The sequence below is a fragment of the Eschscholzia californica genome, unplaced genomic scaffold (assembly GCF_041429995.1).
Source record: "Eschscholzia californica isolate CP2 unplaced genomic scaffold, dmEscCali1.0.p SCAF_3, whole genome shotgun sequence".
Lineage (NCBI taxonomy): Eukaryota > Viridiplantae > Streptophyta > Magnoliopsida > Ranunculales > Papaveraceae > Eschscholzia > Eschscholzia californica.
Window position 1 is genome coordinate 12,058,441 of NW_028238420.1, and position 22,260 is coordinate 12,080,700.

At 33.9% G+C, this 22,260-nt stretch overlaps 1 protein-coding gene and 1 long non-coding RNA gene across 2 annotated transcripts; both read right to left on the reverse strand.

Annotated features, from left to right (window-relative positions):
• Nucleotides 1–1,612: 1,612 nt before the first annotated feature.
• Nucleotides 1,613–8,440, reverse strand: LOC147548457 (Inosine triphosphate pyrophosphatase family protein). The gene is made up of 9 exons (XM_086671567.1): nucleotides 8,319–8,440; nucleotides 8,009–8,197; nucleotides 7,857–7,921; nucleotides 7,706–7,769; nucleotides 7,609–7,618; nucleotides 7,414–7,445; nucleotides 7,200–7,312; nucleotides 2,700–2,776; nucleotides 1,613–1,901 (listed from the first exon to the last, which is right to left on the reverse strand). Exons 2-9 carry the CDS (start codon nucleotides 8,133–8,135, stop codon nucleotides 1,793–1,795), a joined length of 597 nt encoding a protein of 198 aa, XP_086527693.1. The 5' UTR covers nucleotides 8,136–8,197; nucleotides 8,319–8,440; the 3' UTR covers nucleotides 1,613–1,792.
• Nucleotides 8,441–19,678: 11,238 nt separating this feature from the next.
• On the reverse strand, nucleotides 19,679–21,258 carry LOC147548458 (uncharacterized). The gene is made up of 4 exons (XR_015236554.1): nucleotides 21,120–21,258; nucleotides 20,480–20,543; nucleotides 20,188–20,271; nucleotides 19,679–20,011 (listed from the first exon to the last, which is right to left on the reverse strand). It is a non-coding gene; the product is annotated as an uncharacterized LOC147548458 (long non-coding RNA).
• Between the last annotated feature and the right edge of the window lie 1,002 nt (nucleotides 21,259–22,260).

Sequence of the window (22,260 nt, forward strand, 5' to 3'; positions counted from 1 at the left end):
CTGAAGTTGGTCATTTGTTTCCTGGTGGTGCAAAATCATTTGGATATGCTCTTCGACAATATAGTGTAAATGTTGTTTGTCCTTCTCAAGACTACATATGCTCTTCGACAATATAGTGTAAACGATTTTTTGGTAACAGAATGTAAACGATGTGTAATGTAAAAACAATTATGTGTTATGTAATAGAAAGTATGTGTAATTTACTGAACAAGACCCAAATACATTTGATAAATTACGTTGTATACTTGACTAATGATGGTTTATTCGTCATAAATAATACATAATTTACGTATTTGTTTCATAATTTGTATTCGATTTGTATTTATGTATGAGTAAAAACGAAAACAAATGCTGCTTTAATGTTCCCAGAAAAATATACTATTTCCAAAACTGAAAGTTAAGTGAGAGAAAGTGATATATATGTTTTGTATATTAACCCCCAAATCACGCTAAATTGATCCTAGATTGATTCAGATAATAGGAAAGAGAAAATTTGATTTCCAAATCTGTTTAGAGGAGAGAGAAATTATGATTTGTTTCTATCTTTTTTTTTCTAATAAATCTCCATATTTTTGGCTAATAAATCTCCATATTAAATCTGTAAAGAAGAGAGAGAAAATTGATTTGGCAAAGTTTAGATTTTGTTTCTAAACAGATTATAGAAGAGAGAGAAATTTTCGTGAGAATCTAACCGTTTTTTCCTAAATTTATCCTAAAATCAAGGTACATTAAACCGATTGAAATCCCAAATGAAGTAGGTTTAGAGAGAGAAAGTGTCTTTATGAAGATTGGTATCCAATCTGTTTCGGCTGAATAAAGATCCCCCACAAATCACGCCCACGGGTTTTGGGAAAGTTTCCTAAAACCCTCGTAAATTCAAAAAACCCGGGGTTTTTTGATTTGGGATACATTTGGTATTACCCAATAAATTAGCCATACTTTATACCCTTCTTGTAAAAGGACCAAAAATCCATAATCTAAGAAGAATGGTCTATATACCTATTATCAAATTAATTTTGGTCTATATACCCATGGACTCTAAATTTTATATCAGAATTTTATCATAATGAAGTTGGGTTTTGTAGATTTTTGGTGTTCTATGTTTCATTTTTGCAGAGTGAGACACAACGCTGCCATCTACCTCATTGATGTCTACAGGACCTTGTCTATCCTGTCACAGTTTGGTTTGTATGAAATTTTACAGACAACCTCTTTATAACATATTTTTATTAGAGGCGATTCAAGCAAAAGAAAACAATGCCTATTTGAATTTTGACCAAATGCCACAATTGACCCCATCATGCCAATGGTTAAGTCAATTTTGACTTCTTCATCAAGATAATGTTTAATGTGGGGGAAAAACATCAAAAAAGAAGTTTAGAGAGATCTAAAATGGAAGTTGGCATAAGTTGTTATAGTCTAGGCTGGAGATCTATCCACAACTTCTGAATCAGAATGTAAGGAGGTAGCATACTTTCAGTCCATTTTTTAAATCCAAGTCGCACCATGCTTTGGACCCAGCTCAGGCCTGTTTTCGATGCACAGACTACACAGGAGAGGCAATATAGTGGGACTTGAATCCCCTGATATCAGGTCAGGTGCTAAGATCACAAAATAAAAGTTCAGACTCCATAAGTTTGATAATACTAATCATATAAAGCAGAAACCGAAATTCATGTTATCCTTCACTAAAGTTGAGAAATAAAAGGATTGAAAAGTTAACTTTTGCAAAGGTTTTTGGATCTCGTAATGAACATTGCTCAAATATCTGAATTTCTATAATGTTCGCTAACTATACCTGGAATGTATAACCAGCCTCGGAAAAGTGAGACTTTACCATGGAAAGAGCTTTTGAGCGGTGTGAGATCTTATTCTTTTCTTCCTTGGGCATTTCCGCATAACTGCAACCAAGCAAACCACCAATTCACCTGATAAGAATTATGACTACAATATGCAACATGGATACTGATACATCTATATATTCACCCAATAACAGTACAAAATAGTGAAATGAATCAGTAGACATGAACAGTTGCAAGGATAGGGTTGTACAAAGATATGTTTTCTTGGCTTGGTTATTACGTCCTCTTACAATTTCTTACTCTTCGATCAACCATTCTTGCATTACCATAAAACTCGTTACCGTAAAGTGGTGTTTAATGATCACAAAAATGTCCAAGTTCACCGTGATATGCATATAAAAACTCAGATAATACAGACTGAAGTGACTGGAGTATCTAACATCAGTATATACCCTGGTGTCCGTTACAAGCAACTGAGTATCCGACAGGAACTTTTTCTATAAAAAGAGGCCACATGTTACATAAAGACGGAGGTAGTCAACATTTTTTTAATTATTCAAATCTGATTCTGATATAAAATTGTGTAGTTTACAACTTTACATACCCAATCATAGCTGATGCATGTTTTATCTCTTCAATAAAACCAGAACATAAACCTTATCGATTTCAGACATTTACAGCTAAAAGAATTTATGCATTTTGACATGAGAACTTGTTTTAAAATCTAACTCCAAAACTCCCTTTTTCTTAGATGCATAAAATATTATTAAGCTTAGACTCAGATTCAGGACTTCGAAAAACAAATATTACATAAGCAATAATAATGACAGAGTAAACGAAATATAGCACTGAGCAAATATAAGTAAACAAAATAAACAAGAAGAGTATCCGTCCTACGTTAATTCATAGCCATCGGGTTGGAAGATAGGATCCCATCCAAAATCATTAGGTCCCCTTGCAGGTACTATCTTTCCCTGAAAGAACAAATATGCTTCTCATTTACTCATCCCAGTTATCGAAAAGTAACGTATCATAAGAAAAAAAAAACATGTGACCCAGAAAGAAGGTTGTCATGGGCGAAAAACGGGTCCAATTAGTAAAAATAAATAGGGAGGGGCAGGTGGGGGCTTGGCCACCTCATATTATACAAAGTATTTATAAACAATATTACACCTTATACTATAGAATATGGCTAGTTGGCTACTCAATTTATTGTATACATGAGAAATACTCAATCGAACTCACGTATAACTGATATGTTTGTAAATTGTAGTGTACAATTGTTCCTGCTTACATTTCCAGACTTCTCTAACATAAGTAGCAAACCTATATATATTGTACAGGAAAAGAGAAAATTGATAAAAAAATATCTGAGAGGCATGAAGAGGTAGCTTATATAATATGTAACATAGAAATCAGCAACCAATACGGATTCAGTATCAGGCCAGAACCAGGCGTCAGATTCAGCAACCTAAAGTATTCAAAACTAAATCAGGCCTATGAAAAATAAGTATTTATTTTCTTAGTTATTAGGTTTTTCTTTTACTTTCAGATCAACCATTTCATGTTATACACAATACACATTAACCTGAAGTAGTAGTTAATGCACCTAACTAAATTTAGTGCAAGAACAAAAACGATGCACACACAAAATTTCACATGATACTTATTCAAGTGACAGCGGAAATTTGAAAAGTATTGATGTACCAAGACGAAGCATTACTAAAAAGGGTATAGCTTAAAATAGCTGTTCTCCTTATGATTCTCACTCCTTGATTCTCTATTGATTGATGCTACTAAGGTGGAATTTGGGAGAATGATTTCGAAACTCAAGTGCATGAAGAGTGTGTCTGTGACTACCGACAGTTCTGGAGTTACTACATAAAATAAGAGAATATGAAGACAGATTAATGTGAATTGAAACCTCTTCTCTGCCTCTCTAGAACTTTACGGTATTTACATCATATTGTAAGATGAATGATATGAGAGGGAGAAAAGTTGTATTGATAATGAGTTGAATACTTAGCTATTACATATGAAACCTTTTTATATAGGCTTAAGAAACCAACACTAATAATAGCCCATCCAATGTGGGACTATCTAAGATAACTCATATGACTATCTATTCTCTAACACTCCCCCTCAAACCAATGTACTTATCAATCTTGATAAGTACAATGGTTTGATACAATAAAACTTCACTCATTACAATAACATTTAAAAACAAAATAAAAATAACTTAAAGCTATGTTGTCAAAGGCGCGCATAAGCGCGCCTTAGGCGACCAAGGCGCAAGGTGTTTGAAGCCATCGACTCGCTTCAAATACACTTCCCCTGGTTTCCTCAGGTATCGCTTAAGCGATCGCCTTTGGTCGACTAGGGGAATCATGAAGTCGATTGGAGGCGAGAAACAAGAAAAAAAACTGACAAAAAGCCATTTTTAGGGTTTTCTAGAGGTTCAAGGAGAAGAGACGGCTGCTGGTGAAGAAGGAGAAGAGGCTGAGTGTTTTAGGGTTTCGTGGGTAGTTGGGTTTTTAACTAAAAGAAAGAAAAAGAGGACGTGGCCAAATTCTGGCCATACTTAATTTTCAATTTATTGTTGTGGAGATGAGGAGTACAATACACCTCTTTTTCTTTTCATTATTACTTAAATATTGGAGGACGAAATGCCTTATAAGAAAGGGAGGACTATAAGAATATTTAAAAATTAGTTTGACTAAATCTGAACCTTCCCTTTAATTCTAACGGTCACAAATAAGATCTCTTAGGGTTTCTTCTCTCCTTCACCTTCCCAGCCGTAAGGTTTGTCTTTTTACTCTGCAACTCAAGTAGAAACTTGTTCATAACTCCTCCACCTTCTTCAACACCTCTCTTCTTCACCTCACTTTCTGCAACTCAAGTGGTACGAGGCGATCGCCAAGGCGCGTGGAAGCGCGCAAGGCGCAGGCGAGATCCTCATCGCCTCGCCTCTCGCTTAATACAACATAGACTTAAAGGCAAAATAACTTTTGTTCTTCCCTTGTATCAATGGTGATTTGGCTTCCTCCATAATACTCCCCCTCAAATTAATGGGACTTGCAAGTGTAGAGAGGACCATGAGTTTGTGTAGATACTCTTGATGATGCTTCAAATTCTTAGTACTAATGTTGGTGTTGCTTTAATGTGTGTTTGAGATAAATAAGATGTAGAATAGTGGTAACTTTGACTCATTTGGGCTTTAAACAAGAAAGAAGAAGCATGATAGCTAGGCCCACTTGAGAATGAGAAAGAAAGATGAAAAGAGAGAAAAGCTTAAATGCTTAGCCTACTTGGGCTTGAAAGAGAAAAGAGAAAAAGCATTGATTGATTGGCCCACTTGGGCATGAAAGAGAAAGAATTTGAAGAGAGAATCTCAATAGCTTGACCCACTTGGGCTTGAAAGAGAAATAGTTGCAAGAGAGAAGCTTAAAAGTTTGGCCCATTTGGGCTTGAGAGAAAAGAAAAGCTTAATAGCTTGGCCCATTTTTGGGCTTGAGATAGAAAAGAAAAGCTTTAATAGCTTGGCCCATTTGGGTTTTAAGAAGAAAGATTTGTAAGAAATTTAGAGTGAGAAAAGTAAAGTATGAAAGGGGATTTTAGAGGCACACTTGAAGACATAACCACACGACAATACACCAAGTTATAGGCATCACAATTCCTATGAAGTCTTTTTTTTTTTTTTTGAAAGCACCAAAGTTCTAACATCATTCTTGAGAGTACACCAGGGAAGAGGCCAAACCATTTGAAATTTAGTCAACCGAAATTTTATAGGCACCCACGTAAATAAAAGTTGAAACCCTAGGGCCCTTTTCACTTTCCTTTCTCTGTTACAAAGTAATGGAACCCATCATCTTCTTACATCATTTCCATTATTTAACAACTCATCATCAAACCAATACCATTTTGAGTTCTTGCACTAATAAGAACACACTCAAACATATCCATTTGCATTTAATCTGTAACCAATTCGAACAACCCATCTCCATTTTTTTGAAGAGAATAACAGAAAACAAGAGAGTTAGATAAGAGATATAGAAAATGAGAAGGTAATAGAGAAAAGAAAGGGCTAGATTTGTTCTCTATTTGGAGTTTGTAGAGAGGGAATCAGAAGGAAAAAGAGAAGATGAACATCATAGATTTGCTTGGGTTTGGGGTTTTACATTTGAAAAGAGAGAGCACCTTTCTTGTTCAGACTTTACCGAGAGAGAAAATAGAGAGAGAACATGAAGTCTTTGGACACAGGTGGTTGGATATTAGATACCTTCTTGATTTCTCACTAGATATTGGAGAAGAAATTTGTGGGTGGGTTTGGATCAGGTAGTAATGCCAGAGAAGCTGAAATAGTTGAGGTTTCTAAATCTAATGAAAGTGGGGTTATAATGAAAGTTATGTGAAGTAGAATAAGAAGTGAACATGGGTTATTTGAAGCTGCTGCTACAGAGAAAGTTCTAGAATAAAGGGTTTTTAGAACAAGTGAAGTAGAGAAAGAATCCATTAAGGATAGAGGTTTTAACATTTGTGGTTTCAAAAAGAGAAAGAAGCCATTACTGGAGTAGAATCTGAGTTTAACATTGTGAGTTTGAAAAGAAGACCACCATGAAAGTTGAACAAAATAAATAGTTGTTTGCTTTACTCTTTTAGATCATCATCTCCTACTATTAATAAGTAGGGATAGGTAGATCTAAGAGTTAAAGATGGATCTTCAAATCTTCAAACTTTATTGGTAAAAACCATATATTGTTGAAGACTTAGATGAAGAATCAACATTCTTTGAAACTAAAACTACTAAAAAAAATCTAACTTATTTAGATTGAAAAAGTAAACTAGATCGACAATATTCCGGCAACACTCCGGTGACACTCTGGCAGACGGTAGCCATTGACGGACTACCGCCACAGGTTAATCGGAAACCCAAGGATCAATCTCTTTAGAGTATATAAGCTCTTGAATCTTGATATTATGTAAGATGAATGATATGAGAGGGAGAAGAGTTGTATTGATAATGAGTTGAATACTTAGCTATTACATATGAAACCTTTTTATATAGGCTTAAGAAACCAACACTAATAATAGCCCATCCAATGTGGGACTATCTAAGATAACTCATATGACTATCTATTCTCTAACACATATAACATCACAAAGGAAGAATTTACAGAATCTGTGAAGAAAGAAAACCGATATCTAAGGGTAAGCTTATTAGTTGGAAAATGGTCATCGCTCGTAATTGAGATGCATGCGGCTCAACTTTCCCACAACACAAACACATGTGGTATTTCCAAATGCCTTAAACAGTTTTCCATTACCAAAATATTATATTTTTATAAGATGAATAACAGCAGGTCTGATACAAAAAGAAGATTAGAATGATAAACATACCGCAGTTTTCCCGAGAAATGTTACTGGTTCAACGTTTGGCCCAAGAGCAAGGGAAAACACACACAAAGCGTAAGCAGATTTATCTTCATAAGCCATCAGTAAATTATTCAGACCTGCAAATGATATTGAAACATTGGATTAAGAAAAACAACTATGTCAATGTGGAAAAGTACAAAAACAAGAAGAAAAGCGAAAATTCAATGCAATGCCCGACCTTCATGTCCAATCTTCTGTAGAAACCACTTGCTGGTATGTCAGTATTTCCAGTTGCATAGTCACCCAAACAGCAAGATATAAAGAATGTTACGATTACAATATTAGAATTGAAATTTGTCAACAACAAACCGAAGGTGCTATTTGTTTTTATAATGATCTGAAATCTGAATATAGCCGACGAGAAGAAACTTACATGTAAGGACCTGCAAATGTTTTGAAAAATTATCTTGAGAAGGCAAAAACTTCAAAATGAATATAGTAATTGATAATTGAAGAGTATATATATATACCTGGAAGACTTTTAAGGGCATTAAAACAAAGGCAAGTATCTTCAACTAACACTGGTCCATTAACCTAAAAACATCAAATTATAAACCCTAATTACTAAGAAAAAAAAAACATCTATTGTCAAAGTGAAGGGGAAAGAGAAGATGAGTGTACCTGAATGGCAGCTAACCTAGCCTTTTCTTTAGAAATTTCTTCAGGCTCTCCTTGTAACTCTGGCACTGAAATGTACAATCACAAATAGGATAAAATAAGAGTTGGGTTTAGGGTTTAAGGATTAGAGAGAGAGAGAAGAGTTTGTTACTTACAATCAAGCTTGAGGGATTGGAAAGGTAGAGAGTGACCAAGAATAGCTCTGACTTCTTCCAACTTTTTGGAATTGCCGGTAACAAATGTCACTGGACGCGTCAATACTAATCCCCTCGTTGCTGCCATTATTCAATTTTCCTACAGATTTTTACTCTTCTTGAACCAAATCCAAATCAATAAAATGCTTCCTGAAGCAGAAAAAAAGGGGATACAAATTGTTTCAAAAGGTCTGTGTTGAAAGTTTGTAAGTGAACAGCTCGTCGAAGGAGATGAACGTTAAACATCAACTGTGCTAAGATTACGTCTTACCTAATCGATTCGCCGGATTGACTCACCGGACTGAAGATAGTCCAGTGGAAAGAGAAACAATTGGAGGTCGGAGTCCGTCTAAATAGAACCCTAAAACACCTAAACGAAAGAGTAAACACCACGGCTACAAGGAGCTCAAATTTGAGAGCAACTCGAGTGGTGGTAATTTAACGGCGCCCCTCTAAAGTATTCTTGGCGCTCCCTCAGAGCATAATTCGGAAGAAAATTGTGAGGAATTGAGGCGCCAATAACACTTTTGGGGGGCATTTAAAACTTTCCCTCAAGTTTGGGCTCTCTTTTTCACTCCAGGACCTTGAAATGTAAGGGCAAAGCCAGTGTGGGGCTCGGGCTCCCAATTTTGAGAGCCCCTAAATTTTGGGAATCCCGGGGCTTTGTCTCAATTCCAACGTCAGACTCCCAATCGGGGCTCCCAAATCCAAAATAATGTACGTGCGCGAAGTATGTGTACGAAATATTGATTTTAGATTTCGACTATTAATTATTAAATTTCGACTATGAATTAAAATGTGATATTATTCGAGATAGATAATTTCAAAAAGTTAACCCACAAAAAAAAAAAAGAGGAAAAATAAGAAATAAGTAGTTCAAAACATTTTAAGAAAATTGAAAAAATAAACAATTGGGAATCTACCCCAAATATAGCCGTTGGGACAACCCAACGGCTATATTTGGGGGCTGGGAACCCGGAAGCCTGGGGCTCCCAGCCGCACCGGGAGCCCGCTCCGGGCTCCCAGGTTGGGCGCCTTTGTCTGGGGCTGGGCTCCCAAAATTTGAATTTTGGGAGCCCATCCCCCATACACTGGCTTTTGCCCTAAGGAGGCTTTGGGTTCTCAACTCTAACAAGGGCTCCTAAGTTCCCAACTCAACAAATTAATAATTGAGTTTACCCCTGCGGGAATAAGTGGTTTAACTTATTCCTTTTAAATTTAGAAGTTTTGGCAAAACTACTAAGGACATGTTTGACATGGGATAATAAAAATCATAAATTAAATAATGTAGAAACAAAATCAATCAATGTTAATCATATTACCGACCAAATCAAGCAATAAAGTAAAGTGGAATAACTACGAGGAATCATATTAAAAGATAATTTCTCTTGCTAGTCATATTTATTTCACGTATGCTAAACACAACCTTTGTGTCTTTGTCAAATATAGTAAATCTAAGGGGTAAGTTCAATTACCCATTATTGAATGGGGTAAACTCAATTACCAATTAATAATGAGAGGTAACCTCAAAAATCCCAAATTTAAAACATAAAATTATTGACTTCAAATTAAATGTTTAATTTTAATTTTAGGCTCATATTTGAGAGGAAAAAGATTTGAATTTCAAGTATGAAATTGTTTTCCTTAACAAAAAAAATGTATGAAATTATTTGAATTTTTAATATAAAATTTAGAAGTTAGACAAAAAGATTGGGAGAAGAACGGTAATAGGGTGGTCCACTTGTGTAGGGAAACTGCATAATGTAGTCGCTGCATTGCCCACTTATTTTATTGGGGACGCCCGCAACCCTTTGGAGCTCAGCCAACCGGCTCTTTTTTTTAGAGTTTAGATGACTTACTCTCTTTTTGAAAAATAATTTAATTTGGGGATATCAGTTCAAATGTAGTATGTCTGTGATTTAAATAATTTTTTTGTCCATATAAGATTTCTATATTTTTCTATTTTTGAACTTTTGATATTTATTTCAATTTGGATTCCATTGAAAGAGCAAAAAGAGTTTTGGAACATACCAAGATAATGGATTCCATCCACTAACCTCTTCTTCTTCTTCACCCATCTTTTAGGGTGTGTTTGATATCTCCTATTTCTATGGAAATTTCTATGGAAATAAAAGAATTTTCATGGAATTAGGTATTTCCAACGTTTGATACGAACTATAATTTCTTGCTCCACCCTAGGAATTAGTTTCCGTGGAAAGTCAAAAATCAAAAATCAAAAATCAAAATAAAAATATTTTAATATATTTGGATACTTGAAACCTAATATTTATATCCATATATATTCAAAATGACATTTTTATCCATAAAATTTAGCAAAATAAACTTTTACTTATGGGCAAATGACTTTTTTGCCCTTCTTACCAAATGCCATGTTTACAAGGTTGTCAAAATTACAGTTTGTCTTTATGTAGACAAAATTACAGTTTTGCCCTTTTACAATATCAAATTGACATTTTCCTTTTAAATTAGCAAAGTGAGACGAGGTTAAATAATTTTACGACATAAGGGTAAAAATATAATTTTGAAAACATAAGGGTAAAAATGTCATTTAGACAGCATAATGATGAAAATGTAATTTTAGTAACATAAAAGTAAAAATATCATTTTGACTACATGAAGAGTAAATAGAAACTCTTAATTGGATATTATATTCATATAAATTATTTGTCAACCAAATAACAGAGTTCGTAATTCTACGGAATAATAAATGACTACCAAACCAAAGAACTCTTATTTCCACGAAATAAATTCCGCGGAAGACTTTCCATGGAACTCTTTTATTTCCATGGAATTATTTCCCTGATATCAAACACAACCTTAGGTATGATAATCTATTTCAATTTGTATTTTTGTCATCAACTTTTGATATTTTATTTCTATTTGGATTCCATTGAAAGAACAAAAAAGGTTTTGAAACATGCAGAGATAATAAATTCCACCCACTAACCTCTTCTATAGAGTTCGAAGATCTTTACCATATCATGACTCACCGTTCAATGAAGAGATTTCAAAGTCAGTAATGAATCTATTTTCTGGTGTTTTGTTGGGTTTGATCATTCATAAATTACAGTTCTGAATATGAAATTTAGTTCGTGATTTTAGTATGTTTGACTTTAACTGATTTAAGGTGTTAATCTTGTGATATAAGAAGATTGATGTGCTAAATATGTTTGCGAGTTATTATGTTGGTTGTAGATCTACGTTGTCATCAATCTGTATTTTAATCTTTTATCTGTCTTTCCAGATTCTCATGGTTCTTTAAGGTTTATCAAATCTCCTTACTCGAGTTCGCCACTTAAGTCACTATTTTGTTTTGTAGTTTATATTTTTTTTAATGGTTTTTTATTACCTTCTTCAATTGTTAGAAGATGTTTACATCAACTCGAGTTTAGATTCATTTCAACCCAATTGGACCTCCATACATACTTCTAAAGTTCTACTCAGGTCCTCATAGTTTCAAATTAGAAGTTTATCTTAATGACTAATTAGAAGTTTCATACTCATAATTATCCCGAGTAAAACCAAATCCCACTTCATAAATTTCTTCTTCACTCTGTTTTTCTTCTTTGTTGGATTCAGATTGATTCTCCTTCTTCATATAGATGAAGACCAACAAAGTTTGATCTTTCTTGATTGTGAAATCTTTTGATAGTGTTGTTATTGTTATTATTGTTATTACTGATGTTATAAGCTTTGTTGGATTCATCAGGACCATATCTGAATCGACACTTTGAGGCAGAATGACCCCATTTTCTACAAATTCCATATAGAATACTTGTAAAATCAGAATCTATTGCTTTGCCTCCTGATTAATGGCTGTTTTGATTGTTGTAATTTGGTTTTTGTATGTTGTGTTTTTCTTGATTTGAGAAATATCTTTGTTGTTGAGGTTGAGAACCTCTTACTTGTCTTATATTTACTTGATTTGAGTTGAATTGTTGATATCTTGGTTGCAGTTGCTGTCGGGTTTATGGTCTTTTCACAAAATAAGCTGATTCATTTATTTCATCACTTTCCTGAGTATTTAATCATTGTTCATGATGGAATATTCTAGTTCTTAATTTTAGAAATGATAATTTTGATTCTCTTTGATGTACATCAATAACAGATTGTTTGTATCTTTTCCTAATCCTTCTAGTGTTATTCTACATAGCTCCTTCTAAAAACTTTATCATTTACAACAGTCAAAGAATCAGCTAAGTTCTTAATCTTCCTTAGATATTCACTTACAGAAAGATCACCTTTCTTTACATTCTGAAGTTGTTCTCTTAATGAAGAGATTTTTTGCTTCATATTCCTCAATATACATCATCTCCATAAGTTTTCATATTTCTCTTGCTGTAGCAAACCCTAGAACATCTGATGAGATAGATCTAGTGAAGGTGACTTTTGTAAAAGCTTTTACAAAGCTGTCAGTCTTCCTCCAAATAACAAAAGATGGATTTAGAATTTCTGATCCATTTTTAGTGATAAATTTACTTGGAGATTGTATAGATCCATCAATATATCCTATGAGATCAGTACTTAAAAGTATTGTTTCTAGTCAATCTTTCCATAGCAAATGATTAGCAGCATCTAATTTCTCTGAGATGAAATTAGATATGTTCGAAATCAATACATTTATATTTGAACTAAAGTTTTGAGAAGACGAAGACATTGAAGATTCCATTGAATTGAAAATAATAAAAGAAGAAGAAGATTAGAGTACGAATAAAACTTACTTTTGAGTTGATTTTGTGATAATAAGAATGCTTCACAATAGAGAGAGAAAGCAATTCATTTTGATTTTGTCTGAGAAGGCTCTGATACCATGTTAAAATCAATGATGATCAGTGATGAAGATGAACAGATAAAAAATATCAGAGAGATTAGGTTTAAACAAAAACTTTTATTCAGATTGAAATCATCAATTGATTACAAGATATAATCCTCTGTTTACTTAGTAACTAACTAGCTTTGAGAAGACGAAGACATTGAAGATTCCATCGAATACTTGTAAAATCAGAATCATTTGATTAGCACCCACTATCTTAGTTGTAGGCCTATTTCAATTGTAGGTACTATTTGAGTTGTAGGCACCCACTAAAGGAAATTGAAACCAACATCTTTCAAAGATGCCCTATTTTGAGACACTTCCCGCTCATTCTCTGCCTTTCTACCTCTTTCTCTCAGTCAATCTCTGTCCGATCTCTCTCTCTCTCTCTCTCTCAAAACATGATGGATACCGAGTAAAAGAGAAAGGAAGTGAAGCTTCTCTCTCCAAAACCTCTTTCTCTCAGTCGATTCCTATTTTGGTTATGTAAGTGCCATTTTTTAAACTTCCCCCACCCCCAAACACAATTTCTCGATCTATGCATCTCTCTCTCTCATCTTCCTCGCAGCAAAGCTCTCCTTCTCTCATCTTCCTCGCAACTATCGATCTCTGCCTTTCCCTCTCCCATCTTCGCAGGTATCTCTCTCTCTCTTTCTCTCTCTTTGGGGCTTTTATTTGATTTATGGTTTTGAAATGTTGTTGTGGCATTCTAATACATCTTTTTGGGACCAAGGGTATCCCCACTGTGAGACTGAGATTCTGATTCAAGGCTCAAAAACATCTTGAACCAGTTAGTGTTGTGGTAGACAGTCAGGCTACAAGTGGTGCTGAGAGAATTAAGGACAAATTTGCTATGTTTTTAAGGTTCCTAGTATAAGATGCATATCCCAGTATAAGATGCATACTAAGTTCTCTTATTCGAATTAGGCAAAACTTACTGTCTTGCTGGAGGTTAGTTCTTCCATGGAAATTAAATTTTCTATTATATGGGCAAAATCATTGAAAGGTGGAAGTAACATGTCTAATTGACAAACCCAATCCCATATACATACAGGTTCAATACACATTTAAAATACTATTTAGTTAAAAATCAAGCTAATTAGCTTTAGCTTTAGCTATTGATCTCCAGTCATATTATTTATTATAAAATGCTGTTTAGATTCCTATCCTAGCCAACATACCTTAGGCAATAGTTTGGGAGCAACAAGATAAACTAAATTGCATTGATTCCTAAATAGATTTCATGAAAGTGGTTTGATTCTGATCTAGGAGCAAGAGTTAATTTATACATTTTAATGTTGTTTTCAGTCATTCACTTTGTTTATTAAAATACTCACTCATGAGCACCCTGAAATTTTAATACAACGGCGTATCTCTTGGAACCTTAATATTTCCATTTACTTTTCTTCAGTTGTTCGAGTTTTCATGAATTTTCGACATAGTGTTAAATTTTAATTTGATTCGTTCTCTTCGCTACATACCTATTTAGATGGTGTTAGGGCCGCATTGAGCCTGGTAGGGACTATGCTTGGCTACTACCCGGTAATGGTGTTGCCTTCAAAAATTGCAATCGCCCCAGTCATCCCTACATTTTTATCCAGGGTGAGTCCTTCTAACTATTTTTGTTTACCTCTTATTTGATGTCACCAATTTGTAACTCTCTTCAACTTGGGTATTAGAAATATGATACGTGATTCTTGCTAATGGGTATGTAGCAATATGGTTTTCACAAATATAGACAAAAAGGTAGTCTATGAGTTCCTCTAAGATCCTTGAATTTGGCAAAGGATGTGAACTTCTTTCTTAAGTATGTGTAGGTAACTCAAACGGATGTTAAACTCTTCTTAAAATCAATATGTAGAGAGGTTTGCACCCTCTACTTATAAATGCTTTGTTGTTAGATATTAAACTCTTAACTCTTTCTTTTGATCAGTTTTATTTAATTTTGTGAATTAGATAATTCACAAATTGCATACAAGTGAGTGATAATTGAGTAAATTGTGAACGATTGTGTTAGTTTTTTATTTTTCTTCTAAATGGTTAATACACTTTCTATTACAGGCAGATAAAGCTCCAATGAACCTGTGACCATGTTCGAGGATACACCTCCATACTATCGCAAAATTAAAACTGATTGTGAGTATATTTCGAACTTGATTTTGGATTCTTAACTTTGCATAGAATTATGCCGATATCTCAGTTCTTTACTTTAATCTCCATTGTAGAAACTCAATACTTTCATGAATACTGCACTCCATTAATCCAAGTTATGCTTCGAAATATTTTGACAACTATTGGATCTTCATTTAAACTATATTTCAGTCTATGATATGTAGGTATTCTTTTCCTGAAATTAAAACAATTGTCATAAGATAAAGGGAAGTTTTATAAGGCCTCCCCAATTTTGTTAAAAGGCCTCCCCATGAACCATTTTACTTGCTAAATTATCACTGAGGGGAGGCCTTTTAACAAAAATGAGGGGGCCCTATAAAATCTCCCTAAGATAAATGCGAACGATGAATGTAAAGCATAATAGCATTCCAATGACCTTAGATGCCAATTTATTCCAGCTTAACATCACACTAAAAAGTAAACCCAACTCAAGATGAGTAGGCTATCTCGACAAGTTCACTACTTACATGGACAATAGGTGGTTCAGAAGCATCATACACCACATGTTTGATATGCTTGATCTATGTACTCGTTTTTTTTGTTATTCAACGCAATCGATTTCGTGAGCTTTTATTCAAACTGTCAAATAAAGAAAAACTATTTTCAAATCAAGTTTGAGTAAATTCATATGTGCAACTGAATTTCAAATATGAAATGTGGGTTTTAGCAATAGTCTGAACTTCTTTTTGTTTGTTTGAAGCCTGATATGATTATCGGGGATATATCAATTGTGTTGTCGCAGAAGGATGACCCCAAGTTTGTGTTGACCCGTTTGGACTGTAGGCTACTCATCAGACCAACTCTCAGGAAGTTGTGGACATCGAGGAATAGATGAGGAGGAACCAAACTCACGCTCCAGAAGCATATGAATAGGATGAAGTCATGCATGGTGGTGCTCAGAAGGTTCAGTGACCCCACCTCCTTTTTGTCTCTTTTTTTCTGCTTTCAATTTGCTATGTAAATTCGAAAGAAAAAAAATCAAATTCTGGGATATAGTTCGAAAATACTATCCGTTCCATGCCCATTGCAATATCATTTTTGTTGTGGGTAATTGTTCTAACTGGTAATGCTAGGATTTTTCATGACGATGGTTTTAAATTGATTGTTTATGATGTTACATGTTACTAATATCGTTAGCACATGTTATTCAAGTACAATAAATGCGGTATGCGGATGACAGACTGAGATATTTTTCTAAAGAAGACCTATTTGACTTTTTTATTTGTAAGTGTTACTTATGCTCATTCGCAAAGTCTGCAGACAGTAAACCAACCTGACGAATAAATACAGATTCGGTAACTAGATTGTAATTTATGCTCATTGACTTTGTTCGATTTATAATTCATTCAGAAAAACTGTGCATGCCCCACGGGCACGGGTTACACCCTCGTATATATATATATATATAAGATTTTCTATTACAGAGAGGAAACTATAGAGCTCGACGGCCACCACGCCGAACTACTTCTTCTCCATCCACTAATAAAAATCAAAAATTGCTCCTAACAGGAGAGAAGAAGAAAAATCTATTTTTTTCTTTCTTATACCCTAAGGTAAATGACACATCATCGTTAGACTTATTTTTAGTTAGTTTTGAACTTCTAATTATGTGGCGTGAATTTCGTTTGGGAAGGCTAAAAGTAACTTGTAGTATTGCTACTAGCACCCTATTTTTAATTACTTTTTAGTTGTTTTACACCGTTTTGGGGCGTCAGTAGCAATATACCGAAGGGCGCTTTTAATGTTATCCTTTGTTATGATATATTCAACTCTTTGCTAGATTTGATTATTGGCCCGGTCAGTTTTAACTGGACAAAGGGATTTATTTTAACTTTTTTTCCTTCTAGAAACTTAATTTTTTGAAGAATGATAAATAAATAAATAAAGAAGGGTCACTTTTTTTTTAGAGAAACTAGGTAAGAAAAGGCCAAAATGTGGGCCCAAATACGAAAAAAAAACCCACTCTGGAATAATAAGGTTAAAACCCCCAATTTTTAAACTGTTGGCAACACTTTTGAAACTGTTGGCAACACTTTTGAAACTGTGACAACATATATAATTACGAGGGTGTAACCCGTGCCCGTAGGGCACAAACAGTTCTTTTGAATGCATTAAAGAACTAAACTTACAATCTCATACATTTATGGAGAAAACCATTACCTAAACATTCGAAATCAATTAGAGCAAACAATCGACAAAAAAAAAAAAGTTGAAATCAATTCATTAAGCTTCCTACTGGCACATTGGACCCTATTGGTACCAACATGCATATATCTTCATCCGCTTCATATGGCTATTAAGTTTGAACTTGAACTTGGTAAAGAAGGATCATCTATTCTTTGATGTTCACATCATGCATTGTTGTTTGCTTCCATTTGTCTAACTCCATGTCCAACAGTTAATGTTACAGAGAGGAAACTATAGAGCTCGACGGCCACCACGCCGAACTACTTCTTCTCCATCCACTAATAAAAATCAAAAATTCCTCCTAACAGGAGAGAAGAAGAAAAATCTGTTTTTTTCTATCTTATACCCTAAGGTAAATGTCACATCATCGTTAGACTTATTTCTAGTTAGTTTTGAACTTCTAATTATGTGGCGTGAATTTCATTTGGGAAGGCTAAAAGTAATTTGTAGTATTGCTACTAGCACCCTATTTTAATTACTTAGTTGTTTTACACCGTTTTGGGGCGTCAGTAGCATTATATCGAAGGCCGCTTTTAGTGCTATCTTTTGTTATGATATATTCAAATCTTTGCTAGATGTGATTATTAGCCCGGTCTGTTTTAACTGGACAAAGGGATTTATTTTAACTTTTTTTCCTTCTAGAAACTTAATTTCTTGAAGAATTATAAATAAATAAATAAATAAATAAATAAATAAATAAAGAAGGGTCACTTTTTTTTAGAGAAACTACGTAAGAAAAGCCCTAAATGTGGGCCCAAATACGAAAAAAAAACCCACTCGGGAATAATAATGTAAAAAAATCCAATTTTTAAACTGTTGGCAACACTTTTGAAACTGTAACAACATATATAATTACAAGTGTGTAACCCGTGCCCGTGGGGCACGAACAGTTCTTTTGAATGCATTAAAGAACTAAACTTACAGCCTCATACATTTATGGAGACATCCATGAGCTAAACATTCGAAATCAATTAAAGCAAACAATCGACAAAAAAAAGTCGAAATCAATTCATTAAGCTTCCTACTAGCACATTGCACCCTATTGGTACCAACATGCATATATCTTCATCCGCTTCATATGCCTATTAAGTTTGAAATTGAACTTGGTAAAGAAGGATCATCTATTCCTTGATGTTCACATCATGCATTGTTGTTTCCTTCCATTCGTCTAACTCCATGTCCGTCACTTAATGTTACAGAGAGGAAACTATAGAGCTCGACGGCCACCACGACGAACTACTTCTTCCCCTTACACTAATAAAAATAAAAATTTCTCCTAACATGAGAGAAGAAGAAAAATCTGTTTTTTTCTTTCTTATACCCTAAGGTAAATGCCACATCATCGTTAGACTTATTTCTAGTTAGTTTTGAACTTCTAATTATGTGGCGTGAATTTAGTTTGGGAAGGCTAAAAGTAACTTGTAGTATTGCTACTAGCACCCTATTTTTAATTACTTTTTAGTTGTTTTACACCGTTTTGGGGCGTCAGTAGCATTATATCGAAGGGCGCTTTTAGTGCTATCTTTTGTTATGATACTAGGCATGACCCGTGCCTTCGGCACGAACAAATTCGTATGTGTCACAAAATCGTGAAAGTATTGAATAAGTTACTACATTTTACGATGTCAGTTATTATTATTCTTATGTGTCTATGTGGCGACCATATTTATATAACTTTATATGACAAACCATTTGACTTACTTTTAAACTACTGCAATTTGAGAGTACAAAAATAGTATAAAATAATAGTATTATGAGATTGAGAAAACACCATCGCCCCATAGTTTCGATCCTTCAGTTGTGGCGGGAGGTAATCTATAAGAATTAATTTGCATGTGTAGAACATTGCGAAAACACCATATCGTAATGAATGAAATAAGAGGTTGGAATTAAAAAAAAATAGAAAAATCGGCCTCAAAGAACACTAATAATTGTAGAACAAATGTCACACTTACAAATTTTCTAAGCTGCGTGATGTGATTTTCATAAGTTATTTGAGAACATTTATGAAATAGTTTAAGAGGAATAAATATATCTCTAGAAGAAATGTAAGTTTATTCACAATAATTGCAGTTTGTTATACACAGAAATTTTCTTTAAACAATTTAAATGTTATAAAGTGGTGGATTTGTTATTATTGACCAACTCGTAAAACAATAGGTTTTCTGTTATTACGCACTTGATAACCTCTTTCAATAGAGAAACCAAATCAAATACCTCGATTAACATTAAAATAGAAGTCGATTTATCCCAAAACTAATAGTGGTTGAGTCCGTAATAATTAACAAACTTAATCAATTTGAAAGTATAAACTACTGTATATATAGAAGTGTCTGTCAAAATATTCAAAGAATGAGAAACATTTTCGTCCCATTTATTAAATTAATGAAAGTAAAAAAATTCAGAACAATACACTAATCACTATTACCCCATAAAAGCATCAGATTGAGTTTATTTCAATCCACTCAAACGTAGAAGTTAGTCTGAATTGCTATGTTCATGAGCGGCTAAATCTTGGATCTTCTAAGAGATTTGAAATCCATGAACTTAGTATTCCGAGCTCAAAAACTCCCACTAAGAAGTTAACATCCTCCACTGTTTAGAATGTCCTCGGGATCATTTGTACCACAGATTTTGCCATTAAGGTTCCAACAATTGTGTTGTAAAATATAGGATTTATTATTGGCTTTCCATCACTACCTAAGCCTGTAATATATACTTCAAGATTATGTTATCCTACAACTCTGAGTCCACCAATGCCACAAGATATTCTGATAAATTGAATTAGTTCATGAGATGACAGTCCCTCATAATCAATAAAGATAAAACAGATTAGAACATTAGCGACAAATTGGGATAAACATGTTCAAAAAAATGTTCCAGTCAAGCATGTCATTTCTTAGGAATAAATAAGAGGATGATGATGTTGAACATAAAAGACTATTACCTTAGTCACATAAGCACTCTTGTTCCCAAATGCACCAAAAAGAGTAGGAGACATTAGTTCTTCTGGGGAGAGCCAACCCACAAGCTGAAAATAAAGACCTATGTCAGCATCACCAATTCTAGAATTATACAGTAAAGCGACACAAGGATTTTGGTTCTTATTGTCTCTTATAAAAGAGTATGGTAGAACATTGTTTCGATGGAATATTGATTCTTATTGTCTCTTATAAGAGTGTTTCCATCTCCATTGATTAATAAATTAACAATAACCTGAAAATGTATATAAGAAAAACCTGGAGAATAGGCAGCGGGAGCAGCTCAATACCGGTTTTACTAACAAATGTACTTTGACGCGCCCTGAAAATGTTTAATTAACATAAACTTAAACATCTGAATGAATTATACGAAGACAATACGATCATTATACATTTCTCTACTCCACTGGAGATTTGGTGACAAAAAAAAACTCGCAAAAAGAAGAACACTGAACAATAAGAATACATACATGAAGATGTAATATTTTACAGTTTTCCGAGCACAAACATAAACAAAATCTTCCATGGAGTTTTAGTACAAGTATGATAACTTGATGATTTTTTTAGCAAACGAAAACATTGAAAATGAAGTAGAATATGTAAGGCCCCAGAGAATCATATAACCCATTTCCTGCAATAAGTTCAATTGATTGACTCAATCCAGTTTTTTAAAACAAAAATGTGTTCATTACAAACTAAAAGTCTAAAACCCCTTTTACCAACCAATTTCAACCACAAAATTAGTAATTTAAACCCTAAATTAATACCACTGCCCAAAAAAAAGTTGATGCACAAATGAGTATGATTATAAAAGTTATAAAACAACAAATTAAGAATTTTAAGAATCTTGATTTTATGATAATTTGATTAAATTTTGAGAGAAATTAGAAGATGGTACCTTGTTTTCCAAATTGCTGCCGTCTTAAATAGGGAGAGAAAATAATAGAAATGAAAAGAAGAATATGGTTCGTTAGGCAAAGAAGAACATGGAACATCATGACCAAATTTTCTCCCAATAGAGAGAGAAAGGACTGTTGATTTACTACTGCATCGAGAAACTTCCTCTTGTATTTAGAAGAATTCCTTTTTATGGAGAAGATAAGAAAGCTAAAGTGCAATTCAGGACTTAAAATCGTCGGTGAGGAAAGGAAGGGGCGCAAAACCGCCCATAGAGGAAGACGAAGGATTTTAAGGAATAAGGACCATAGATTTCATTGACGGTTCCTAATTAATTTAGGGTAGATTATACGGACAAGGTGTCATTTTCCAATCTAGTTGGCAATTTTTTTCCTTTTTTGTCCTAGTCAGCTTATCCTAGTCACAACTTTTGTGTTTTGTTATATTATGATATATTCAAATCTTTGCTAGATTTGATTATTGGCCCGGTTAGTTTTAACTGGACAAAGGAATTTATTTTAACTTTTTTTCCTTCTAGAAACTTAATTTTTGAAGAATTATAAATAAATAAATAAAGAAGGGTCACTTTTTTTAGAGAAACTACGTAAGAAAAGCCCTAAATGTGGGCCCAAATACGAAAAAAACCCACTCGAGAATAATAATGTAAAAAAAACCCAATTTTTAAACTGTTGGCAACACTTTTGAAATTGTTGACAACACTTATAAAACTGTTGACAACACTTTTGAAACTGTGACAACATATATAATTACGAGGGTGTAACCCGTGCCCATGGGGCAGAGACAGTTCTTTTGAATGCATTAAAGAACTAAACTTACAATCTCATACATTTATGGAGACAACCATGAGCTAAACATTCGAAATCAATTAAAGCAAACAATCGACAAAAAAAAAGTCGAAATCAATTCATTAAGCTTCCAATGCCACATTTGACTCTATTAGTACCAACATGCATATATCTTCATCCGCTTCATATGCCTATTAAGTTTGAACTTGAACTTGGTAAAGAAGGATCATCTATTCCTTGATGTTCACATCATGCATTGTTGTTTCCTTCTATTCATCCAACTCCATGTCCGTCACTTAAGTTACTGCCCAAAAAAATGGTGAGCCAGTTTTGTTG